Below are 23,695 nucleotides of genomic sequence, written 5' to 3'. Positions count from 1 at the left end.
ATGATTGATCATTAATAATCATTATTAGGGGTGTACGTCGGTCGGTTTAGTCGGGTTATAGCATATTTTTATCAACCCAATATAAATATCGGGTTGCAAATATTTAACCATAACCCGCCCAATCAAAAATTAGAGAAAGTTCAACCCGCCCAATGATTTCGTCGGTTTGGTCGGGTTAACCCGTCCAAACCGTTCTTCACTTTTTTTTTATAATTATTATTGTTAGTTTCTACTATTCAAATAATTAGATTTTTTAAAAAATAAAAATATATTATTTATATTTCAAGTTAAAAAATACTATAGTTTAAATTAATTTTAAAAACCTTAATATAAGATAAATATAATTGAGTAAACATAAAATAATTGAATAAAAAAAGTAATAAAATATGGTAGAGATTTTAAACTTTAACTTCAATATCCAAATACAATAAAAACTATTAACTATAAAGTCTAAGTTTAAGTTAAACACTAAAATGTTTAAACTTTAAATACAAAATAGTTTAACTAATAAATGTAATTTATGTGATATAATATATAACTTTTATAAAAAAAAATATATAAATCGGTTTAATTCGGTTTATTCGGGTTAATTGGGTGGTTTAGAATAATTTGTAAACCACCCAATATATTCATTGGGCGGTTTGGATTTTTATTGTATTATTTCGGGTTGTATTTTTTATCGGTTTATTCGGTTTGGTTTGGGCGGTTTATTCGGGTTGGGCGGTTTGTAAATTTTATTGAACACCCCTAATCATTATTGTGTCATTGCTGCCATTTTGAATAGAATAATATATAGTATTATTTTGTGTGTTTGTTTATACTTCTCATATTATTTTAAATAGAATGGAAACTGAGGTAACACAAGGAAAATCAAAAGCAGTTTGGGATTCAATAACACATGAGAAATGGATTGATTTAGCTGTAGAACAAGTGAGAGCTGGCAATAGAAATAGATCACATTTAAGCAAATTAGGTTGGAAAAATTTTATTGAAAAATTTAATTTAAAGACGGGTAGAAATTATGATCGAAAACAAATGAAAAATCATTGGGATAATGTTAAGAAGGAGTGGCAGTTGTGGGATTCATTACTTAGAGGAGAGACTGGACTTGGTTGGGACATGCAAAGGCAAACAGTTGATGCTCCTAATGAATGGTGGGAGGAAAAGTTACAAGTAGGTTTTTATACATACCTCTTATAATTATAATTTTTTTTTTATATATATATAACAATCATATTATTTTGTTTTCTGATTAATAAATCAATCAACAGAAGTATCCTGATGCTGCTAAATTTCGAGTGAGAGGTTTAGAACATTCTTTCAAGCTGGATGAGTTGTTTAGAGATGTTACCGCTACAGGGGCTAGAGCTTGGGCACCAACTTCTGGTTCACTTCCTCCTTTATACACAGAGGATCATAATGATATAGAGATCGATGAGAATTCAGAGGAAAGTAACCATGAGAGAGTGTGTCAACAAATAAGAAAAGAGAAGAATTTACTTGACCCAAATAAGAAGCAATTTAAGAAGGGAAAAAGAAATAATTCTACAACAGCAAAGTTGTCCAAACAACTTGATGAAATTTGTGAGGCAATAAAAAATAGGAGCTCATACATACGTACCGATCCTCCTGGATGTAGTGTTCAAGAAGTGATGGATAAATTAGCTACACTTCCAGGTTGTGAACCAATGAGCCCTCTATTCAAAGTTGGTACTAATTTATTCATGAAGAAAGCAAATAGGGAAATTTTTGTTGCTTTGAAGGAGCCTAAATATCAAATTGAATGGCTGAAAGAACAGGATTTGAACTTCTAAATTAGATGTTATTTCTTTTTACTTGTTTGAATATTGTGGTTTGTTTAGTTTATTTTATTTTATTTCTTAAACAATTTGGTTTATTTGATTTCTTGAATAATATTATTTGTTTTATTTCAAAAATATTTGAATTATATATTTACATATTTATTCTATAGCAGAATGGATAGTGATTCAGATACAGAGGAGATAAATGAAGAATGTATACAACAAGCTATAACTGAAGAAATGGAAATTGATGAGCTAGTCATTATCGTTACAAGAACATCAGTATATTACCATAATAACTTTTTGGTTAAGGAGCCATGTAGAAATTCACCTCACACTGGTTGGAAATTTATGATGGAAATACTTAATGGAAATGATCGACATTGTCATGAGATGTTTCGAATGGAAAAACATGTTTTTTGTAAACTATGTGATAGATTGAGAAGTTATGGGTTAAAGTCCAGTAAAGGGTTGAGACTAGAAGAGTCGGTTGGTATGTTTATGATGATTTTAGGACATGGAGCAGGTAATAGAATGATTCAAGAGCATTTTCAACATTCAGGTGAAACTGTTAGTAGACAATTTACAAATGTATTGGAAAAAATGAGTATGCTTGCTTTGGATGAAATCAAACCACCTGAAAATTTTGATGAAGTCTCGTATTATATACGAAATAATTCAAGATATTGGCCCTACTTTAAGGTAATATGAATACACAATTTATTTATATATATATGTTACTACCTATGAATCTTTAAATTTATTATTTTTTTTGAAATTGTTATAATAGGATTGTATTGGAGCTATAGATGGAACACATGTTCGAGTTTCACTTCCCGTAGATAAACAAATTCCATACATTGGAAGAAAGGGTTGTCCTACGCAAAATATTATGGCTGTATGTGGATTTGATATGTTGTTCACATTTGTGTGGGCAGGATGGGAAGGAACAGCACATGATACTCGTATATTTCTTGAAGCATTAAGAAATACAAATCTAAATTTTCCTAAACCACCCAATGGTATGTTGTAATCACTATCAATTATGTGAATATGATCTGAAACTTAATTTAATAATTTTTTATTTATTTTATTGCAGGTAAGTATTATTTAGTTGATGCAGGGTATTCAAATATGAAAGGTTATTTAGCTCCATATAAAGGGCAAAGATATCATCTTCCTCAATTTCAACAAGGTAGTCAACCTAGTGGCTATAAAGAAGTATTTAACCATGCTCATTCATCATTACGTAGTGTTATTGAGCGTTGTTTTGGTGTATGGAAAGCACGTTGGCAAATTTTGCATCGAATGCCAAGTTATGGATATGATAAACAAGTAGCTATCGTTACTGCTTCAATGGCTTTACATAATTTTATTAGGAGGGAGACTATTAATGAGATGGACTTTCCGTCTTATGATGCAGCAAATAATGATTTTGTAGACGATGATGTACAAAATATCAACTTAGCAAGAGATGAGAGTGAAATGGGAGTTGTCCGTGATAAAATTGCAGCGGAACTCATGCTGAGATAAACATGAGTATTAGTGTTATTTTTGAAATTATGTAATAATTGTTTTAAATGATAATTATGTAATAAATTAAAGATTGGTTTTGTTTATATATTTTTATTTTATTTTTTAAGATTATTTTTTAAAAAACAAGTAAAAGAAATTATATTATTATTATTATTATTAAATTTGATATATATAAATATATTATTTGTAAGAGCTTTTATATTCTACTACCAAACACTTATAAAAGCTCTTCAAATAGAAAAGAAGTTCTTTTGAAATTGAAATCCAAACACTAAATGAAAAGCTTAAACTTTTACTTCTCTTCTTCTAGTGTATAAAAGTAAAAGTATAAGTTATGCCAAACAAGCCCTTTATAAACTCAAAAAATTATTTAATTAGAAAAAATAAACATGACACAATAAACAAAGAAAAAGATAAAGATAAATAATTTTTTTTTTATATATATATTATTTATTATTTAAAAAATTACTAGAAAATAAACATAACACACATAGAGTGATATAATAAACCTATGTGAATATTATTATTTTGTTTATTAAATTAGTATGTTTAATTAATAAAAAATAAAATAAACACATATATAAAATATTTTATATTATTGGTATGTTTATTATAATTGTAAACATAAAAATAAATATAGTTAATATTACATATATATAATAATTAATAATTATTACCATATATATAATATAAAAAAATTGAAAATTTTTTTTTAGTTATATATAAAAATGTATGAGAAAATAATAATGAGTTTTTTTTTTGCACATATTTTGTAATTAATTAAAATAATGTATACAAAATTGTAAAATACCCTAAATTAAATGATATGTATACATGGAAACAAAATTTAATTAGGATTGAGTTTGACAAAAAAAAAGATAAATAATTAACCTCAGTTGTTGATATCAATTTTGAGATACCTTCAACTTCAAGAGTGGGGTCGATATAGAGCTTTAATGCAAATTTCTTTACACCCATTATGTCATTTGCTATGAACTTCTTTTTTGCTTTAATGCTCTCTTCTCTATTCCACTCCATTTATACTATCCTCTTCTCACTTTGGCCTGTATAAATTTAGGCTAATTAAAATTTTTACTCTTTGAACTTTAATATGTATTAAGTTGTGTCTCCTAAATTTGAATATGTATCAAATCGTATCTCTTGAACTTTGACATTAACTTAATTCTGTTCCCTGAACTTTCATTCATGTTAAGATTCTATTAATAAAAGTAGACAGAAGTCTTTAAATCTAGCAATTTTAATAGTTCAAAAGAGATCATGCTTAACAGTGAAATAATAGGCTGCTTCTTGATTTTCTTCGAGAACAAACTATATTAAATAAGAATTTATTAATTTGTTTAATAAAATAAAAACCCAATCAATTTTAGTAAAAATGTTATCAATGTGAGAAAGTCCCACATTGATATATGTGTGAGACATTAATACTATATGTACACAATTTAAATAAGATCGATATGATTCATACTATAAAAGAAACTACTTGATAAAATTGAAATAAATAGCATGTATACATTAATTTTTGATCATAAACATAGAAATGATGGATAACATGACTATTAGTCTAGCTTTGCCAAATAATCTTTCAGCACAAAACTTTTATACCCAACTAAACAAAGAGTTCTTAAATTTTCAACTAAAATTTTGCCATGCATTGTTATCTTCCTGACACATTATTCTAAGTGTATGTGAAACAACAGTATTTAATTGTACTTTTTATTTTTCTGATCATTTCAACTTTACAAGAGCTATTCTACTCAAAATCAGTGTGACAAATTCAATAGTAATAACTTCTTTTGCAACCGAAATAGTAACTAGGCTCATCAATAATCTCAACAATCCTCCCTTTGCGGCTTCTAAATGTGTATTGATGTTTTTATTGTTGTCGTTGTCTTCAACAATAACAAGAATCAAATATTATTGATATTACTTTTAGGGAGGCACTTGATGCTATTCCAAATGTTCCTGCAACACAAAAATCCATAAAAAAAACTTAAAAAATTGAATGAGGATGATGATAATTTATTAGTCTCTGTAGGTACCGACAATAATTGCACCATTTGCCAAGAAAATTTGTTGTTTGAAGATTGGAAAATCGTAGAAATGCCATGTTCTCATCTTTTTCACAAGAATTGCATTGTTTCTTGGCTAAAAATTAATCATTTATGCGCTTTATGTCGCTACTCGATGCCTACTGTCAACGTTGTTGTTGCTGCTGAAAATTAATACTGTTATCAACACACCAACACTACTACCTTGTCCAAATTTGTATTATTCAAAATATTGTTAACATTTTTTTGTTTCTTTTGTAATTTAGTATTTAGATGCTTCGATGATCATAATTATTATTATGGACATTTTAATTAGAATTGATTGATATAATATAATCTTTTGATTGTTCTTGATGTGAATTCATTTTTTTTTTAATAAAGTTCAACTTCATTAAATCAAATTATCCGTACCAATGGATGAGTAAAAAGGGGGTAAAGAATTCCTACTAAGAACACGATTAATCTCCACAAATGAAGCTCACACAAAGGTGTCCGATTTTCTCCCCGCTCCCTTTAATGCGATTCTATTAATATATAACGACTGATTCCTTCTCAGATTTATTTATTCCACCTGAGATTATTAACAGATTATTTTACAAAAACAAACAAAAATTGAACATAAATCATCAATCAAAACCTTAAATCGTTTAAGACATAGCCATAAAAAAAGACTAATCCTGTATTCTTTGTAATGAGATGAAAAAAAATGTACCCTTAATCGAGTATAAATGTTTGATGTTAATTAATAAAATAGCACAAAAAGATGTAAAGTAAGATAAAGAAAATAATTTTCATTTTCTCTCAAAGAAATATATATTGGGATTTATAATAGGTTGTTTGACACTAAATATTTCTTCACTTTGTTTTTTTTTCTAAATATATTTCTTTCACTTATCGCTAATAATACTTTAAAAATCTATATATAATGTAGTTTTTATTGGAGATCTTAAGAAAATTAAAATATTACAATATAAACAAAAATTAATAAAGAAATTAAATAAATGTTATAATATATAATATATATTATATATACACTTTAGATAGTTAAGAAAGGTAGAAGAAGATATATATAAATATATGTATACACTCACTCACAACTTTAAGTGTATTACTATGACTTAAATAATGTATTACACCTTTGTCCAAAAGTTTATTTTCCCTATCTCTACGCACTAAGGGAACTCTCATGGAAATAGCTTTGAGAATTATTAAGCCTTTTAGGTTTTCTAACAAAGTGATTTCTTGATAGAAAACTTGATATCACTCAAATGAGCACCAAAGACCTCTTTTTATAAAAATATTTAGGTGATCACACTTAGAATTCAAAATACGCAACACTTTATTTCGACTAATTAAGATTTTTACTTTCTAAACTTTGATATGTATCGAATTATATCTCATAAACTTTGATATATATTAAATTGCATCTTCTGAACTTTGACATGAACCTAACTATGTCCCCTGAACTTCCATCTATGTTAGGATTCCATTAGTAAAAATGAACAGAAGTCCTTAAAATCTAATAATTTCAATAATTTGGAAATTCATGCTCAACAGTAAAATAATAGGTTGCTACTTGATTTTCTTCGAAAACAAACTATATTAAATAAGAATTTATTAATTTGTTTAATAGAGTAAAAATTCAATCAATTTAGGTAAAGATGCTATCAATGTGAGAAAGTCCCACATTAATATATGTGTGAGACATTAATACTATATGTACACAATTAAAATAAGATCTATATAATTCATTCTATAAAAGAAATCACTTGATAAAATTGAAATAAACCGCATGTAATAAGGATCACATTATGTTTAAAATAGAGAAAATGAAGAGGACAAGCGATTTATGACTATTCATGATATATGACTTATAGTTGAATTAAAATCTTGTATGAAAGTGTATTAAATACTGAACACAATTTCTAAAAAAGAAAATAGAAAGAGATATATAATAATTTTAACAAACTCTAATTATCATTATATAACTTTTATAACTAAGATTGAAAAACAACTCAATTCAACCATTATCTCTAACATTCTATCATTCAATTTAAGACCAAAACAGTTGCTTGATTTTTTGGTCAATACATATAAAGAAAACATATACAATGACAAACAAAACAACCACATATTAATGTCAATTTATCACAAGCTTTATCATTGAATAATATTGATTTTTATGTATCTTTTTTGTTTAGAAAATAATATTATTGTGCATAAAATTATAAAACTAAATATTATGCAAATTTATATGCTTAATTTAATGTACAGAAAAAATTACATAAAATTTGAGTTTTTTTTCTTAAAAAAAAAAACAAGAAAAAAAATTAACGAGTTGATCGGGTCAATTCGTTAATCCAGCCAACCCGAAGCCATGGACGTGTGAGCCCGAAACCAGCGAACCCGAAATTATTTCATGGGTTGAGTTTGGGTATAATTTTTTGAACTCAAAACCTGCGAACCCAAAACTCGATCAACTCACCTGATGTTAAACCATATTATTAACCCTAATAAATATTATTACTTATTGATTATTCCTTTGCTCTCTTAAAGTACTTTTTTTTCTTAATAATTTTTTCTTTTACTTCAAAATAAATAATCATTTTTATTGAAATGATATTTCCATATTTTTAAAATACAACTTAATAAATAGAATGAAATTTTTCTTCTTTCCATTCTATTAATTACTCCAACCAAACGCAATCTTAATTCCATTAAGGGAATTTTTCATAAATATAAGATAAAAAATTTAAGTATATTTTTATATGACATAAAATAAATAATACAAAAATGTACGGAGTTAAAAAGTAAATAAAGTTTAAAATATGAGAAACCAAAGAAAATATCATAAATAAAGTTGATAAAATTTTTAATAACAAATATTGTTAGAAAACTCGTTGAACAGACGCAGGCTCCAGAAAATTCACCGAATCCTCGCCAAAAAAACTATCAAAAAAGTTACTGGAGTTGTCATCATCGTTGGAAAAGTTATTGTCGTTTCATTTGTCACCGAAGTTAGATATTTCTAACATAAATTAAAATAAAATTAGTTTCACAACAAAATAAGTAAAAACAAATAACACATAATAATTCAAAAACGGGTTATAATTAAAAAACAAAGAGAAAATCAGTTCTTAAAACTCTAAAACATAACCGGTTATCTACCCACCTATACCACAACAAATATTGCATTTTCAGTGTTTAAATGATGCAACAGAGCCATCATACCTGCTCCACTTTTTTTCTTCTTCGTTGTCCAGAATGTGGCTCTCAGGATATATCTTTTTATACAGACTATCAATTATATCTGCAAAGATAAAAGAAAAACAAACTAGACTGAACTATTTTCACACTATAATGATAGGAATTTTTCACACAAGTACTATTATTTTTCTAAAGCATAAAAAAAAAATTGAAGACAATCTTGATTATAAAAAGACATAATTGTTCTAATAAAAAACAGTACTATAAGAATCCAGCAACGAAAACCAAATTACAAATACAGACATGAAAAGAACTGAAAAGAAAACGAATAGGAAGAAGTGAAATCCAAAAGCGAACTCAGTGATTCGATAGTAGCAGTGAAGAGGAATCCGATTATCGACCTCTACTTTTCGAGCTAGAGTTGACGTTGATCTTCATCATCTTCTCCCACAGTGAATGACAGAGCTCTGATGGATTTCCTAGCAAAGTGATCAAAATATCGTTAAAGGATCTAAGGCAAAATCAAATTTTTCGGCCTTTATTATAATTTAACTATTATCAAAATGATAGTTCTAATGGGTTAGTGTAATGATAATTATACTGTTTTAATGTAATTCTTCATAACTATACATTAAATATTTAAAAAAAAAACAGAAAAGTAAAGGTTGTAATTGATCCTTTAGTCTCTTATTTAGAGTAAGACAATTTATCACTACACCAAATAATTTTTGTTATATTTTCTTTTTATTAAATATTTTATTTATATATTATTTTTTTTTCTTCACAATTTTGAGACTCTAAGCGTTCGGAGAATCGAGACACACGCCTAGCTCGCCTACCCTTAAGATTGGCTCTGAGTGTATGTCAAAGGAAACGAGATTGGGACAGAGCTTGGTCGACAGTCAGATGATGGTAGGTGCTAACCGGCGATGAGACAGATGGTTGAAGGCAATATAATTTTGGGTTTATAGTCCAAAATATAAGAATGTTAAAATATATTATAAAAATGTGACAGAAATAAAACCACAAAAAAATAAATATAGTTAAAAGTTCATAATCTAAATAAATTAAAAAAAATATGTCATAAATTTATAAACCATTAACATTTTACCATTGTGTAATTTCTACTTTCTTTAATTTAAGTTTTTATAACATGCTCATTATTTTCTTGTTTGACCCTTTTAATCTTCTGAGGTACAAAAAGTAGTTTCCAATTTTCCATATTGATTCCAAATTCCCTAACATTGTCTAAATTAAGAAAGAATTCACATTTTTAGAAAAATTATTAACACAAAATCTCCAAATAAATTTTTGTTTTATATATTTGACCACAAATAGTAATAAGAAGTTGCACTTTCGTTCACATTTATCACTCTTGTTTGTTTTTATTTATTTTATAAAGAAAACATTACACAATCTCCATCTCCACTTCCCTCTTCCAATTTTATTTATTCTTCCTATTCCATTGTTTTTGTACCAATCATTGATCATTATTTCTTCTAAATTTTCATTAAAAAAAATAAAGTATGAAGGTAGAAAGATTTAAATATTATGTGTACTCTGTTTTCTTTATAAAATAAATAAAAACAAGAAAAAAAAAATTAAAAAAAACAAGAAGAAGATGAAAAGACAATACTTAGTATTAACAGAGAAGTAAACTTAGTTAAACATGATCTCATTAAATTAAATGATGTGTCAATTATGCATTCAAAAAAAATAATGTGTCAATTATTAATTGGTTGGGACAGAGTTAAGATAAAAAAAAAAGGAGACAACAGATTTTTATTCATTCATGATATTTAAAAATATAAAGATTTTTTTTTCATATATGGAAACAAAATTTAATTAGGATTGAGTTTCACAAAAAAAGATAAATAAATTAAAAGGTTCAATTATCTTGAGATTATTTCGATGACGTTTTCTGAATAATAAGTGAATCTATTAGTTTTTTTTTTTTTTTTTTTTTTTTTTTTTAAATTTTGAGTGTAATTATTATTTCTTGTTATACACGAAAAGAAAAAAAAAAAGATTAATGTATTATTTATATAAATAAATAAATTATAGAAATGTTTTTATTTTCATTTAATAAATTATTCTTTTAATGAAAGTAAACTTAACTTTAAATCTATCAACAACTAAACAAACAATATTTAAATATTTAAATTCTAAAAATTATACAAAATTTTTTATTTTGAGTAGTAAAATTATCTATACGATTTTTTTTTTAACAATATCCTTTTAGGATTAGGTATTCTGATTTTCATCTATAAATAATACGTACTTTTAATCAATATGCAAAACCCTAAGAGTACTTTCAAGAAAGTAAATAAATTCTCTTTCTCCAAAATTTAGTAGTGAGATTTAATTATTAATTTAAATTATAAAAATAGAAATAATGAATACTACTTACATGACTATTAGTCTAGATTTGCCAAATAATCTTTCAGCACAAAATTTTTATGCCCAACTAAACAGCAAGTTCTTAATTTTTCAACTAAATTTTTGTCATGCATTGTTACCTTCTCGACACATTATTCGAAGTGTACATGAAACAACATTATTCAATCATACTTTCTATTTCTCTGATCCTTTCAACTTTACTAGAGCTATTCTAGTTAGAATCGGTGTGACAGATTCAATAGTGATATCTTATTTTGCAACCGAAATAGTAACTAGACTCATCAATAATCTCAACAATCCTCCCTTTGCGGCTTCTAAATACGTTACTATCAATCTTTTTATTGTTGCCGTTAGTAGTCTACAACAAGAACAAGAATCAAATATTATTGATGCTACTTTTAGGGAGGCACTTGATGCTATTCCAAATGTTCCCGCAACACAAGAATCCATAAAAAAACTTAAAGAATTGAATGAGGATGATAATAATTTATTAGTGTTATATTATTTATAATAATATAATATATAGATTAAATATGTGTAACAAACTAATATGTAACATATGACATTATATATTATGTGTCATCATTTTGTAATATTTGGAGGAGTTGTTACTATGAGTAACTTCCACCATTATCACCAACTTTAAGAGTGTAAAAGGTGTTACACATCTTTATTTTTGTAATATTTGGAGGAGTTGTTACTATGAGTAACTTCCACCATTATCACCAACTTTAAGAGTGTAAAAGGTGTTACACATCTTTATTTGAAATTCTTAATGGTATAGGAGTTATGGTGTGCATGAGTTACATCTCTATAGGAGTTATGGTGTGCATGAGTTACATCTCTTTATTGAGTCCATAACAACCATGGAGGTTATGACTTATGAATTTTGAATTTCAAATGGTGATATCTTAAACACTATATAAAGGAGGTCTATGGTGCTCATTTGGGAGCAAGAGATGTCAAGTTTTCTATCAAAAAAGCACATTGCTAGAAAACCCTAAGGCTTGATAATTCCCAAAGCTATTTCCTAGAGAGTTCCCTTAGTGCTTAGAGATAGGGGGAAATAAGCTTTTGGACAAAGGTGTAATACCTTGTTCAAGTCATGGTGATCCCCACTAATCTACACTCAAGGTTGTGAGTGAGTGTTTATATATATATTATTCTCTTGTTATATATATACATATATTATATTACATGTGTTGTAATCTTCTCTTCTACCTTTCATATATATATGTAATATATAGTGTATATATATGTATTGTACCATATATTTAATCAATCTCTTATTTTAGTCCTTGTATTATTTTACAATAGAGTTGTAATAAATCTTGATTTTCTTCCATTTTTATAAAATCTCTAACAATCAAAAGCTTATTTCTTTTCAATGGAAGAGGTGATAAATCAAGATTGTGAGAACACAAGGATAAGAGATTTTATGTGAAAACCATTCATGGGTGAGCATGGTGGTGTATATTATGTGATTTACTATATTTTATATGATAGTAATATATATGATATATATGAGTTATATATATGTGACATATATGGGATTATGTGTTTGTATCATATTAATATATATAGTAGTATATAATATGATATTTAAATTTATATCATGTTATTATATGTATATATGAGATATATAATATATAGCATGAATATGAGTTATGTGTATTATATATATGATGAGATATAATATAATATACATATATATTGCGAGATTAAATATGTAGAAATACTTATTTTCTATGTATTTATATGAGATATTATATATAATATATATTATGTGTATATAATATATATCATGCATGTATATTAAAGTGTATATATGTTATATATGTGTAAGGTATGTAACATATATAGTTGTGTAATTAATGTATATATTATGTGTGTATGATATATATGTATATTATAGTATATATGTATATGAGATATGTAACTTATATATTATGAATTTAATATTGATATTATGTGTATGTTACATATGAGATATAATTAGTAACATACATATTATATTAATATATGAGTTACATAGCATGATAATAATAAAATAGTGTTTATTACTATTGTGAGAATTATTATCATCTATTTTGTGAATAAAGAATATTTTAAATTCTTTTTCAACTTGGTGGTGAACATCTCACTTTATGAGATAATAAAAGATGGCTTTTGAGAAGTTACATCTTTTATTGGATTATAAGAGATAATCATCTCATATTATGAGATAAGAAAAGTGAACTATATGAGAGTTACACTTATGAGAATTGTCTTGTCATAGCAAGAACAATAGATTAAAAGTGGATCCAAACTTGTGAAATGAGCCATAAATTAGAAGAGCAATTTTGGACTCAAAAGTAAATAAATCAATGTGGATTCAAAAAATAGTGAAGCAATTTGGAATCTTAAATAATCAAAGTTGTGAACAAAATTGATGAGAATTTTGTTAACTTTGGTATAATTTTGGGCTAATCTCAATGAGGAGATAACTTTAAAATTATGGTAAAAATAATCACATTATTTTATGAGTAGTAATGTGAGTTTGACATTTTAGATTTATTGAGAAAACTAAAAATGTCAAATGATATTTTTTAAGGTGACCTTAAAAAGTCATTTCAAGAGGAAATACACAAAAGTGATATTTTATATACACTATGCTAGAAATGTGGGGGTGAGCCACAATGTGTTGAGACATTGTTGATTAATTTATTTGATTTTGAATTCAAATTCTAAATCAAGTTTGGCTATGTGCATAAGTGAAAATATTGACATATTTGGTGTCAAATTTTTGGTAAAAATAATTTCAAGAAGGAAATTACATTTAAGAAAAAATTATAGAGACAAAGTGGTCTTCTATATTTTAAAATCAAGATATTATCTTGATAGTGAAATGTGAAAGTGTGGGGGTGATACTCCAATATGAAAAGTTTAAGACATGTTTGGTGTCTTAAAATAAAATATGAGAATTTAGACATATTTGGTGTCTAAATTGGTGTATTTTTGATATGTTTGGTATCAAAATTATTGAGAATTTGAGTTGTGTGAAAATTAATCATTTATGATTAAATTTTCAAAGCTTAAGTACTTAAGGAGAAAAGTGGTCACAAAGTGAACACTATATTTTGGCATGCATGATTCACATGGAATCAATAGTGAGAGGTTATAACAAATCGCTTAATCTCCGTACAAGATTAAAGCAAGAATTTTCGAGGGATGGGACCTAAACTCCCTTAGTGTTTTGCTCATTGATGGTAACCTATCTTAACACTAGTAAACATCTAGTCTTAAGTTCAATAGGTAATAACAAGTCAATAGAGTGAATATGGTACTCAATTGTCCCATCTATGGATGAGTACATGTTGTGAAAATTGAGGGTTAAAACCAAAAGGTTTTTTAATGGAGCTTAAGCTTAAGAAAACTCACTTAAGCTTAAGAAGTGTCTAAAGAGTGGTGAGACACTAAAACTCCACCTATATGGACTAGAGGTGGTGCCGCCTCTTATGAGAATTGGGAGTTATTCTCTAGAGAGTCCATGAATTGGAATTTTGCACATGGCCATTAACGGTGCAAGAGCAAGACATGCGGTCTCAAGTGAGCATTAGCGAGGGTGTGTGTGTTATCACCGGTTTGTATTAAAGGAATAATGGTTCAATGCTACGGCAACCAAAATTTCATCAAACTTTGTGGTAATTACACTAAAATAAAATTCAAGTCGAAAGACATTTTATCTAATGCACCTAAGCAAGACTTCTTAAAAGTGTGTATTTAGTCAATCAAAGTGGGGGAATGTTATATTTTGATATAATATTTTTGATTGATTAAATAAATGTTACAAAAGTTACAAGTTTGTTACTAAAGAGATAATATTTAATCTAGTGGGGGATTGTTATATTATTTATAATAATATAATATATAGATTAAATATGTGTAACAAACTAATATGTAACATATGACATTATATATTATGTGTCATCATTTTGTAATATTTGGAGGAGTTGTTACTATGAGTAACTTCCACCATTATCACCAACTTTAAGAGTGTAAAAGGTGTTACACATCTTTATTTTTGTAATATTTGGAGGAGTTGTTACTATGAGTAACTTCCACCATTATCACCAACTTTAAGAGTGTAAAAGGTGTTACACATCTTTATTTGAAATTCTTAATGGTATAGGAGTTATGGTGTGCATGAGTTACATCTCTATAGGAGTTATGGTGTGCATGAGTTACATCTCTTTATTGAGTCCATAACAACCATGGAGGTTATGACTTATGAATTTTGAATTTCAAATGGTGATATCTTAAACACTATATAAAGGAGGTCTATGGTGCTCATTTGGGAGCAAGAGATGTCAAGTTTTCTATCAAAAAAGCACATTGCTAGAAAACCCTAAGGCTTGATAATTCCCAAAGCTATTTCCTAGAGAGTTCCCTTAGTGCTTAGAGATAGGGGGAAATAAGCTTTTGGACAAAGGTGTAATACCTTGTTCAAGTCATGGTGATCCCCACTAATCTACACTCAAGGTTGTGAGTGAGTGTTTATATATATATTATTCTCTTGTTATATATATACATATATTATATTACATGTGTTGTAATCTTCTCTTCTACCTTTCATATATATATGTAATATATAGTGTATATATATGTATTGTACCATATATTTAATCAATCTCTTATTTTAGTCCTTGTATTATTTTACAATAGAGTTGTAATAAATCTTGATTTTCTTCCATTTTTATAAAATCTCTAACAATTAGTCTCTGTGGGTACCGACAATAGTTGCACCATTTGCCAAGAAAATTTGTTGTTCGAAGGTTTGAAAATCGTAGAGATGCCATGTTCTCATCTTTTTCACAAGAATTGTATTGTTTCTTGGCTAAAAATTAATCATTTGTGCCCTTTATGTCGCTACTCGATGCCTACTACCAACGAAGTTGCTGCTGCTGAAAATTAATACTGATATCAATACACAAACACTACTACTTTGTCGTGATTTGTATTATTCACAATATTAATGTTAACATGTTTTTGTTTCTTTTTTAATTTAGTTTTAAGATGCTTCGATGATCATAATTATTATTATGAACATTTTTTTTAGTATTGATTGATATAATATAATTCTTTTATTGTTCTTGATGTGAGTTCATTTTTTTAATAAAGTTTAACTTCATTAAATTAAATCATCCGTAGCAATGAATAAGTAAAAGGTGTGTAAAGAATCCTCACTAAAAACACGATCAATTTCCACAAATGAAGCTCGTACAAAGGCATGTGCAAAATTATTAACATATCATTTTACAAAAAAAATAAATAAAGACTGAACATAAACCATCAATTAAAATCTTACAATCATTTAAGACATAGCCATAAAAAAGACTAATCTTGTATTCTTTGTAATGAGATAAAAAAATGTACCCTTGTTCGATGTTAATTAATAAAATAGCACAAAAAGATGTAAAGTATAAGATAAAGAAAATTATTTTCTCTCAAAGAAATATATATTTATTTTTGGTTGGGATGTATAATAGGCATAGGTTGTTTGACATTAATTATTTCTTCACTTAGTTTTTGTACTAAATATATTTCTTTCACTGAGGCCATCTCTATTAATACTTTAAAAACATATATATTAGGTAGTTTTTCTTACAAAATGCTCCAACAAAGAAATAAAACTCATCTTAATAGACGGTGACCCACTAATAATAGTAGACACTATAAACTATGACATTTTTGTTAATTTTTACTAATTAAATAATTCATTATTCAACTAAATATTTTTATTATAATAATAAAATAATAATATAATAATTATTATAGTTTTTAGTGTTTTGATTGTAAGAAAAAAAAATTAGTGTTAAAATAGTATATTTTTAGTATAACACTAAATTTGAGTTTTAACATTGTTGGTCTGAGTTATTCATAGTTTTTTTTAGAAAAAAAATGTAAGTTTTTTTTCGTTGTTTCATATTTTTTTTTTTGAACCATTCTTGTTTGATAGTTAAGTTAAAATTGGGAGTGAAAATATTTTGACATTTTTACCTTTTTTTTAACTCCATTTTTACCTTTAACTTCACATTATTATTTATTAATATATTAATCTTTATGCATGCGTTACGTACTCATTTTTTGAAAATTACATTTCTCTTTTATTTTTTTATAATATATTATATATATAAAAAATTATTCATACCCTTTTCTATGTTTTGTTTTCTTTATTTCTTTCATATTATTATCAAATAAATTTTAGAGTAAAATAAATAAAATAAATTGTTTATACAAAATAAAAATAATAAAATGAGTGGGCTTTTCTAGCCGATGGGTTTCTTTGATAATGTATTGTGTGTCATCTGTATCTTACAAGATCACTCATGGGGGCCATGTTCTAGGGCCGATTGTTCCAAGCAGAGGTATTCGTCAGGGAGACCCGTTGTCGCCTTATCTGTTCTTAATCTGTGCCGAAGGCTTCTCTTCACTTGTCAACTTATTTGTGCGTCGGCAATGGCTTACGGGGTGTCGTGTGGCTAGGAATGCCCCTATTGTTTCTCACATGTTGTTCGCTGATGATAGTTACATTTTCTGCAAAGCAACTGATATGGAAGGGGCTGGTGTTCTTCGCCTCTTGGATATTTATGAGAAAGCTTCGGGACAAAAAATTAACTTTGCTAAGTCATCAGTCTTTTTTAGCAAAAATGTTGATGAGCACGCTCGGGCTCAGCTTTGTGGGCTTCTTGGGATGGCACCTGCTTCTGAAAATAGCACTTATCTGGGCTTGCCTTGTACCATGGGGCGCAGTAAGAATGCGATCTTGGGGTATCTGAAAGAGAAAATGATTAAGAAGATGCAAAGTTGGGAGACTAGATTTCTTTCAAAAGCTGGGAAAGAAGTGTTGATAAAATCTGTGGCCCAATCCCTTCCTAGTTATGCAATGAGCGTGTTTCTTCTCACTAAGGAAATATGTTCTAACCTTGAAGGGTTAATGGCTAAGTTTTGGTGGAAATCTCAGTCTAAGAATTCATCTAAAGGTGTTAATTGGGTGAGTTGGCGGAAGCTTTGTTGCCATAAGGATGCTGGCGGGTTGGGTTTCAGGAATCTCAGAGATTATAATTTGGCTTTCTTGGGAAAGCAAGGGTGGCGTTTGCTTACTGATAGTAACTCGCTTGTGGCAAGGGTGTACAAAGCAAGATACTTTCCTAAAGGTAACTTTCTAACAGCTGAGTTGGGATCGAATCCTAGTTTCATTTGGCGTAGTATTTTGGAGGCTAAGGATTTGCTTCAGCAAGGTGTTATAAGGTCCATTGGAAATGGTAGATCAACTTCTATTCTGGAAGATCCTTGGCTCCCTACTTCGGATAACAAATTTGTCACTACTTTCCACCCGAGCCTTGTTGGGCGTAAGGTGGATAGCTTGCTGCAAATGGATCAACGAGCTTGGGATGTTGAGATAATCAATGATATTTTTACTCCTCATGACAGTGCATTAATTCTCTCTATTCAATTGAGTGATTCTAGTGAAGAGGATTGTTGGTCTTGGTCAAAAGAAACATCTGGTATTTACACGGTTCGGAGTGCGTATAAGCTGTTGCAATGTTCTAATGGGGATTGGCCGCCTACTGGGGAAGAAAGTTGCTGGAAAAAAATTTGGCAACTGAATGTTCCACCCAAAGTTCAACATATGCTTTGGCGTGTTATCTCGGGTTGCCTCCCAACAAAAATTCAGCTTTCATCTAAGCATGTCCATGTTGATTTAACTTGTCCCATGTGCAACCTTGAACCAGAAACGATCTCCCATATACTCTTCAGCTGCTCTTTCGCCCACTCGTGTTGGAACCTGTCATCGGCTTCAGCTGCTGGTATCGGGGAGGATGGCTTTTTCGACTGGTTTTGTAGTCTGCTGGTGCACGGCAGCAGAGGTGTGGCTGAGGAAGCTGCAATGCTCCTGTGGCGTATTTGGACAGCCCGTAACGATCAGCTTTGGAGTAACAAGACAACCACGGTTTTGGAGGTTCTTCGATCGGCTAGAACTAATCTTGGCAATTGGCAAAATGCTCAATCAAATGGATTATTTCCATTACTCAATGTTAATATTGGGAATGGTAAGGAGCATTGGACAAAACCATTTTTAACTAAGTTCAAGATTAACGTCGACGGGGCAATCTTTGAACGTGAGACTCGGTTTGGCTTTGGATTCTTAGCTAGAGACTCGGCTGGGAGACTCATTCACGCGGGTTGTGGGAGTAAATTGGGTGCGGTTTCTCCTGAGATTGCTGAGGCGGTGGGTATGAAAGAGGTCTTGAGTTGGATCAAGAGAATGAATATAGCTGATGTGGAAGTTGAAACTGATTCATTGGTCACTGTTCAGGCTATAAATGGATCAGTTCAAATGCCATCTCAGTTTGGGTTGATTGTTCAAGACTGTCGTCTGTTATTATCTGAATTACAAAATGTGTTTATTTCTTTTGTTAAACGATCTGCAAATAGGGCTGCTCATTGTCTTGCAAGGCAATCCTGTTTTATGTCAGATTGTATGTTTGATGAGTTCTCTGCTCCATCAAATTTGATTTCAATTGTAAGGGATGATCTTATCTTAAGTTAAATAAAACTTTACCCTTTTCTCAAAAAAAAAATAAAAATAAAAAATAATAAAATGAGATGTCAAAGTAGTTATGAGTATAAAATATAACATTTTAAACAAAAAATTAAATTAATTTAATAATGAAGCATTATATTTTTTTTAGTATAAATATTAGACTTTTAGTTGAAAGTGTTGTTAATTTTTTTATATATCTATTCTATATAAAGTGTACCTATATAACTGAAATTCTTGGTTTATGAGAAATTCATGGGTGACTTTTAATTTTTATTTAATAAAATAATAAAATATTATTTATATATAAAGTAAAAAAATCTTTTTTCAATATGATATTTTTTTAAACCAAAAAATTAAACAATCTTTTTTTAAATTAATAATCTTTTTTTTTTTAATTAACAATCTTTTAAACTATCGACCATATATTAGAAAGTAGAAACTAGAAAGGACGTTGAAACAATAAAGAAAAACAACAACAATAAATAGTTTATAAATATATTTCAACAGAAATTTATCTCGAATTATCAAATTCTTCCAAATTTATTTGCTCTAATATATATGACATTTTTATAAATTTTGTGTTAGTGTAATTATTACTCACTTTTCTCTCCATATCACTCTTTTCTTTTTTCATCAACCTAGCAATTTCTTCATCAACTAAATTAAGCGAGAGGATATACGTACGTGATACGTATTGATTCACTACATATTTTGTTTTATAATTAATTAATTGTTAATCAATTTTTTTTTTATGTATCTCTATAATTTTGTTTCTTTTATTAATGTGAAACTTTAGCCCTAATTAATTTCCTTTTATTAATTTCTTTTATTTATCAAAGAAAAAATGGATAATATATATGTGGACCCGGCTAGAATGAAAAGTGCAAGATACAAAAATTACACTATTGTCTCTATCAAAGAAAATGAAGATTGAAATCCACCAATGACTATCATTAGTTTTCTTATCTACAATTTTTAGACTAATGCTATCTTCAATTATCAACAATTTAGAGATTGATTTTTAATTTTCTTTTTATCTTACCCCCATTTAAGTAATGTTTCTTTAAATATTGGAACATCAATTTTTAGTTTATTTTTAGATTAACTTAAGAATATATTTAAATCATTAAGCTTTTTTAAACACTAATATATTGCATTAATATAGAAAAAACCTAGCATAAAATTTAATATACGTGCATCGCACGTAGTTATTTGCTAGTATATATATATATATGTAACCGACTTAGTTAGGCTCTTTCGGTTGATTATGATCGATAATCGATATATTTTAGACCGTATCAATGGGGGTAAGTTGACAAATACCACTTTTATTAATCAATTAATCAAATTTACCTCTAATTTTAAATTTAATTGAAACATACCTCTTTTTATATGTATTGTACCTAAAATACCCTAACATAAGAGAGTCACATGGAGAGTATCTTGAAGTGATAGGGGCAAAATTGATACAATATTTAAAAAAAGAGGTAAAAATGATAGACTTTAAAAAAGAAGGTAAAAATAAAAGAGGACAGTATAAAAAGGGTATAGAGTATAATTTCCTCTTGATAATTGACAGGGTTGGCCTTGGGCATAGGCGGGCTAGATCTGTACTTAGGGCTCACTTAGTACAGGGGCTCAAAAAAAAATTTCCCTTTTAAAATTACACAAGTTTTTTTGCTGATTTTGAAAAATACTATTTTTTTTCTAAATAAGAGCTCAAAAATAATTTTTTTCCTTATAGCCCACTAAATTTCAGGACCGGCCTTGATAATTGATAATGTGTAAAAATTAAATATCATATATAAAATGTATGAACTACTATCAATTAGTTTCGAGATGAAACTTATGCACTCAACTAAGACAATCATGAACTGCTTTGTATAATTTTATTACACATAACAGTTTTTAATTTTATTAGTTCACATAATTTAAAATATTTAAATATAATTTAAATTAATAATTATTAATGTTTTGTTAATACCAACCATTTTGTCTTGTCCTCGTCTTTCTTTTTTTTTTTTTTAATTTTTGAAATTCTTCCATTTTTATTTATTTTATAATCTCTTCAAATCTCCATCTCCACTTCCCTCTTCCAATTTTATTTATTGTTATCTTCCTATTTCATTGTTTTTGTACCAATCATTGATCATTTATATTCTTCTTCTTCTTCATCTTTTAAATTTTCACAGCTGTCAAACAAAAAAAAAATAGAGTACGAATGTTGAAAGATTTAAATATTGTGTGTTTAAAGATTTAAAGATTTAAATAAATAAAACCGGAAGAATTTCAAAATAAAAAAAATGAAGAAGATGAAAATATATACTTGATATTAACATAAAAGTAAACTTCTATTTTACTCTTGATCTTCTGGTAGTAGATATGTCTCATTAAATTAAAGGAGCTTTTTTATTTTATTTTTTATTTTTTTTGTGTATTTTTACAGAATTTGGCAACTAGCAGAGTAATTTAAATTGTAATCAAAAATCGTATAACAACTCATATATAAATCACTTTAAAACCCGAACTGTAAATTAAAAATAAATAATATATGAGGCAATTTCTTTAAATTAAATGATGTGTGATTATTAATTGGTTGAGACAGAGTTGACAAGAAAAGAAAAATAGATTTTTATTCATTCGTGATATTTAAAAATATAAAGATTTTTTTTCATATATATATCAAAATTTCATTAGGATTAGTTTGACAAAAAAGAATAAATTATGTTTTATTTTTATTTTTCTGAAAAAAGAATATATTAATTATTTTAAAGGTAATGATGAGATTATTTTGATGACGTTTTCTGAATAATAAGAATGAATCTATTCGTTTATTTATTTATTTTTAATTTTGAGTGTAATTATTATTTCTTGTTAAAAACGAAAAGAAAAAAAAAAGATTAATAATTTTTTCAAATATAAATAAATAAATTATATAAATGTTTTTATTTTCATTTCATAAATTATTCTTTTAATGAAAGTAAACTTAACTTTAAATCTATCACGTGCAACTAAACAAACAATATTTAAATTCTAAAATTATACAAAAATTTTTTGTTTTGAGTAATAAAATTATCTATACGATTTTTTTTAACAATATCCTTATAGGATTAGGTATTCTAATTTTCATCTATATAAATAATACATTCTTTTAATCAATATGCAAAACCCTAAGAGTACTTCCAAGAAAGCAAAATAAATTTTCTTCTTCCAAAATTTAGTGAGACTTAATTATTAATTTTTTTATCATAAACATGCAAATGATCATGAATACCACATACGACATGACTATAAGTTTAGATTGGCCTAATAATCTTTTAGAACAAAACTTCCATGCCCAACTAAACAATAAGTACTTAATTTTTCAATTGAATTTTTGCCATGCACTCTTACCTTCTCGACACTTTATTCAAAGTGCATGTGAAACGATAATAACTAATCGTACTTTATATTTTTCCGATCCTTTCAACTTCACAAGAACTATTCTACTTAGATTCGGTGTGACAGATTCAACAGTGATATCTTCTTTTACAACCGCAATAGAAACTAGCCTCATCAATACTCTCAACGATCCTCCTTTTGCGACTTCTAAATGCGTTACTATCAATCTTTTCATTGTTGCCGTTAGTAGTCTCCAGCAAGAACAAGAGTCAAATATTATTGATATTACTTTTAGAGAAGCACTTGATGTTATTCCAAATGTTCCCGCAACACAAGAATCTATTAAAGAACTTAAAGAATTGAATGAGGATGATGATAATTTATTAGTTAGCTTGGGTACCGACAATAATTGCACTATTTGCCAAGAAAATTTATTGTTTGAAGATTGGAAAATCGTAGAGATGCCATGTTCTCATCTTTTTCACAAGAATTGTATTGTTTCTTGGCTAAACATTAAGCATTTGTGCCCTTTATGTCGTTACTCGATGCCCACTGTTAATGCTATTGTTGCTGCTAAAGATTAATTCTGTTATCAACACACCAACACCACTACCTTGTCTTGATTTGCATTATTCAAAATATTGTTATCATGTTTTTGTTTTTTTTTTTAATTTAGTCTTAAGATGCTTCGATGATTATTATTATTATAGACA

At 27.6% G+C, this 23,695-nt stretch overlaps 2 protein-coding genes across 2 annotated transcripts; both read left to right on the top strand.

Annotated features, from left to right (window-relative positions):
* Window positions 1–843: 843 nt before the first annotated feature.
* Window positions 844–1,814, top strand: LOC133031518 (L10-interacting MYB domain-containing protein-like). Its single transcript, XM_061105038.1, has 2 exons — window positions 844–1,173; window positions 1,272–1,814. The coding sequence occupies exons 1-2, from the start codon at window positions 844–846 to the stop codon at window positions 1,812–1,814; spliced, it is 873 nt and encodes a 290-aa protein (XP_060961021.1).
* Window positions 1,815–1,976: 162 nt separating this feature from the next.
* On the top strand, window positions 1,977–3,335 carry LOC115713377 (uncharacterized). Its single transcript, XM_061105037.1, has 3 exons — window positions 1,977–2,504; window positions 2,593–2,824; window positions 2,902–3,335. The coding sequence occupies exons 1-3, from the start codon at window positions 1,977–1,979 to the stop codon at window positions 3,333–3,335; spliced, it is 1,194 nt and encodes a 397-aa protein (XP_060961020.1).
* Window positions 3,336–23,695: the final 20,360 nt, after the last annotated feature.

Source organism: Cannabis sativa, chromosome 9 (genome assembly GCF_029168945.1).
Source record: "Cannabis sativa cultivar Pink pepper isolate KNU-18-1 chromosome 9, ASM2916894v1, whole genome shotgun sequence".
In the NCBI taxonomy this organism is placed as follows: domain Eukaryota; kingdom Viridiplantae; phylum Streptophyta; class Magnoliopsida; order Rosales; family Cannabaceae; genus Cannabis; species Cannabis sativa.
Note: the sequence above shows the minus strand (reverse complement) of the source record. Positions and strands in the feature narration are given on the sequence as shown.

Excerpts from the sequence above, each read along its gene's own strand:
- LOC133031518 (XM_061105038.1), top strand. The coding sequence starts at position 844 with ATGGAAACTGAGGTAACACAAGGAAAATCAAAAGCAGTTTGGGATTCA. Across the intron at positions 1,174-1,271 it reads GGTGGGAGGAAAAGTTACAA|AAGTATCCTGATGCTGCTAA; the intron begins GTAGGTTTTTAT and ends ATCAATCAACAG.
- LOC115713377 (XM_061105037.1), top strand. The coding sequence starts at position 1,977 with ATGGATAGTGATTCAGATACAGAGGAGATAAATGAAGAATGTATACAA. Across the intron at positions 2,505-2,592 it reads GATATTGGCCCTACTTTAAG|GATTGTATTGGAGCTATAGA; the intron begins GTAATATGAATA and ends TTGTTATAATAG. Across the intron at positions 2,825-2,901 it reads TTTTCCTAAACCACCCAATG|GTAAGTATTATTTAGTTGAT; the intron begins GTATGTTGTAAT and ends ATTTTATTGCAG.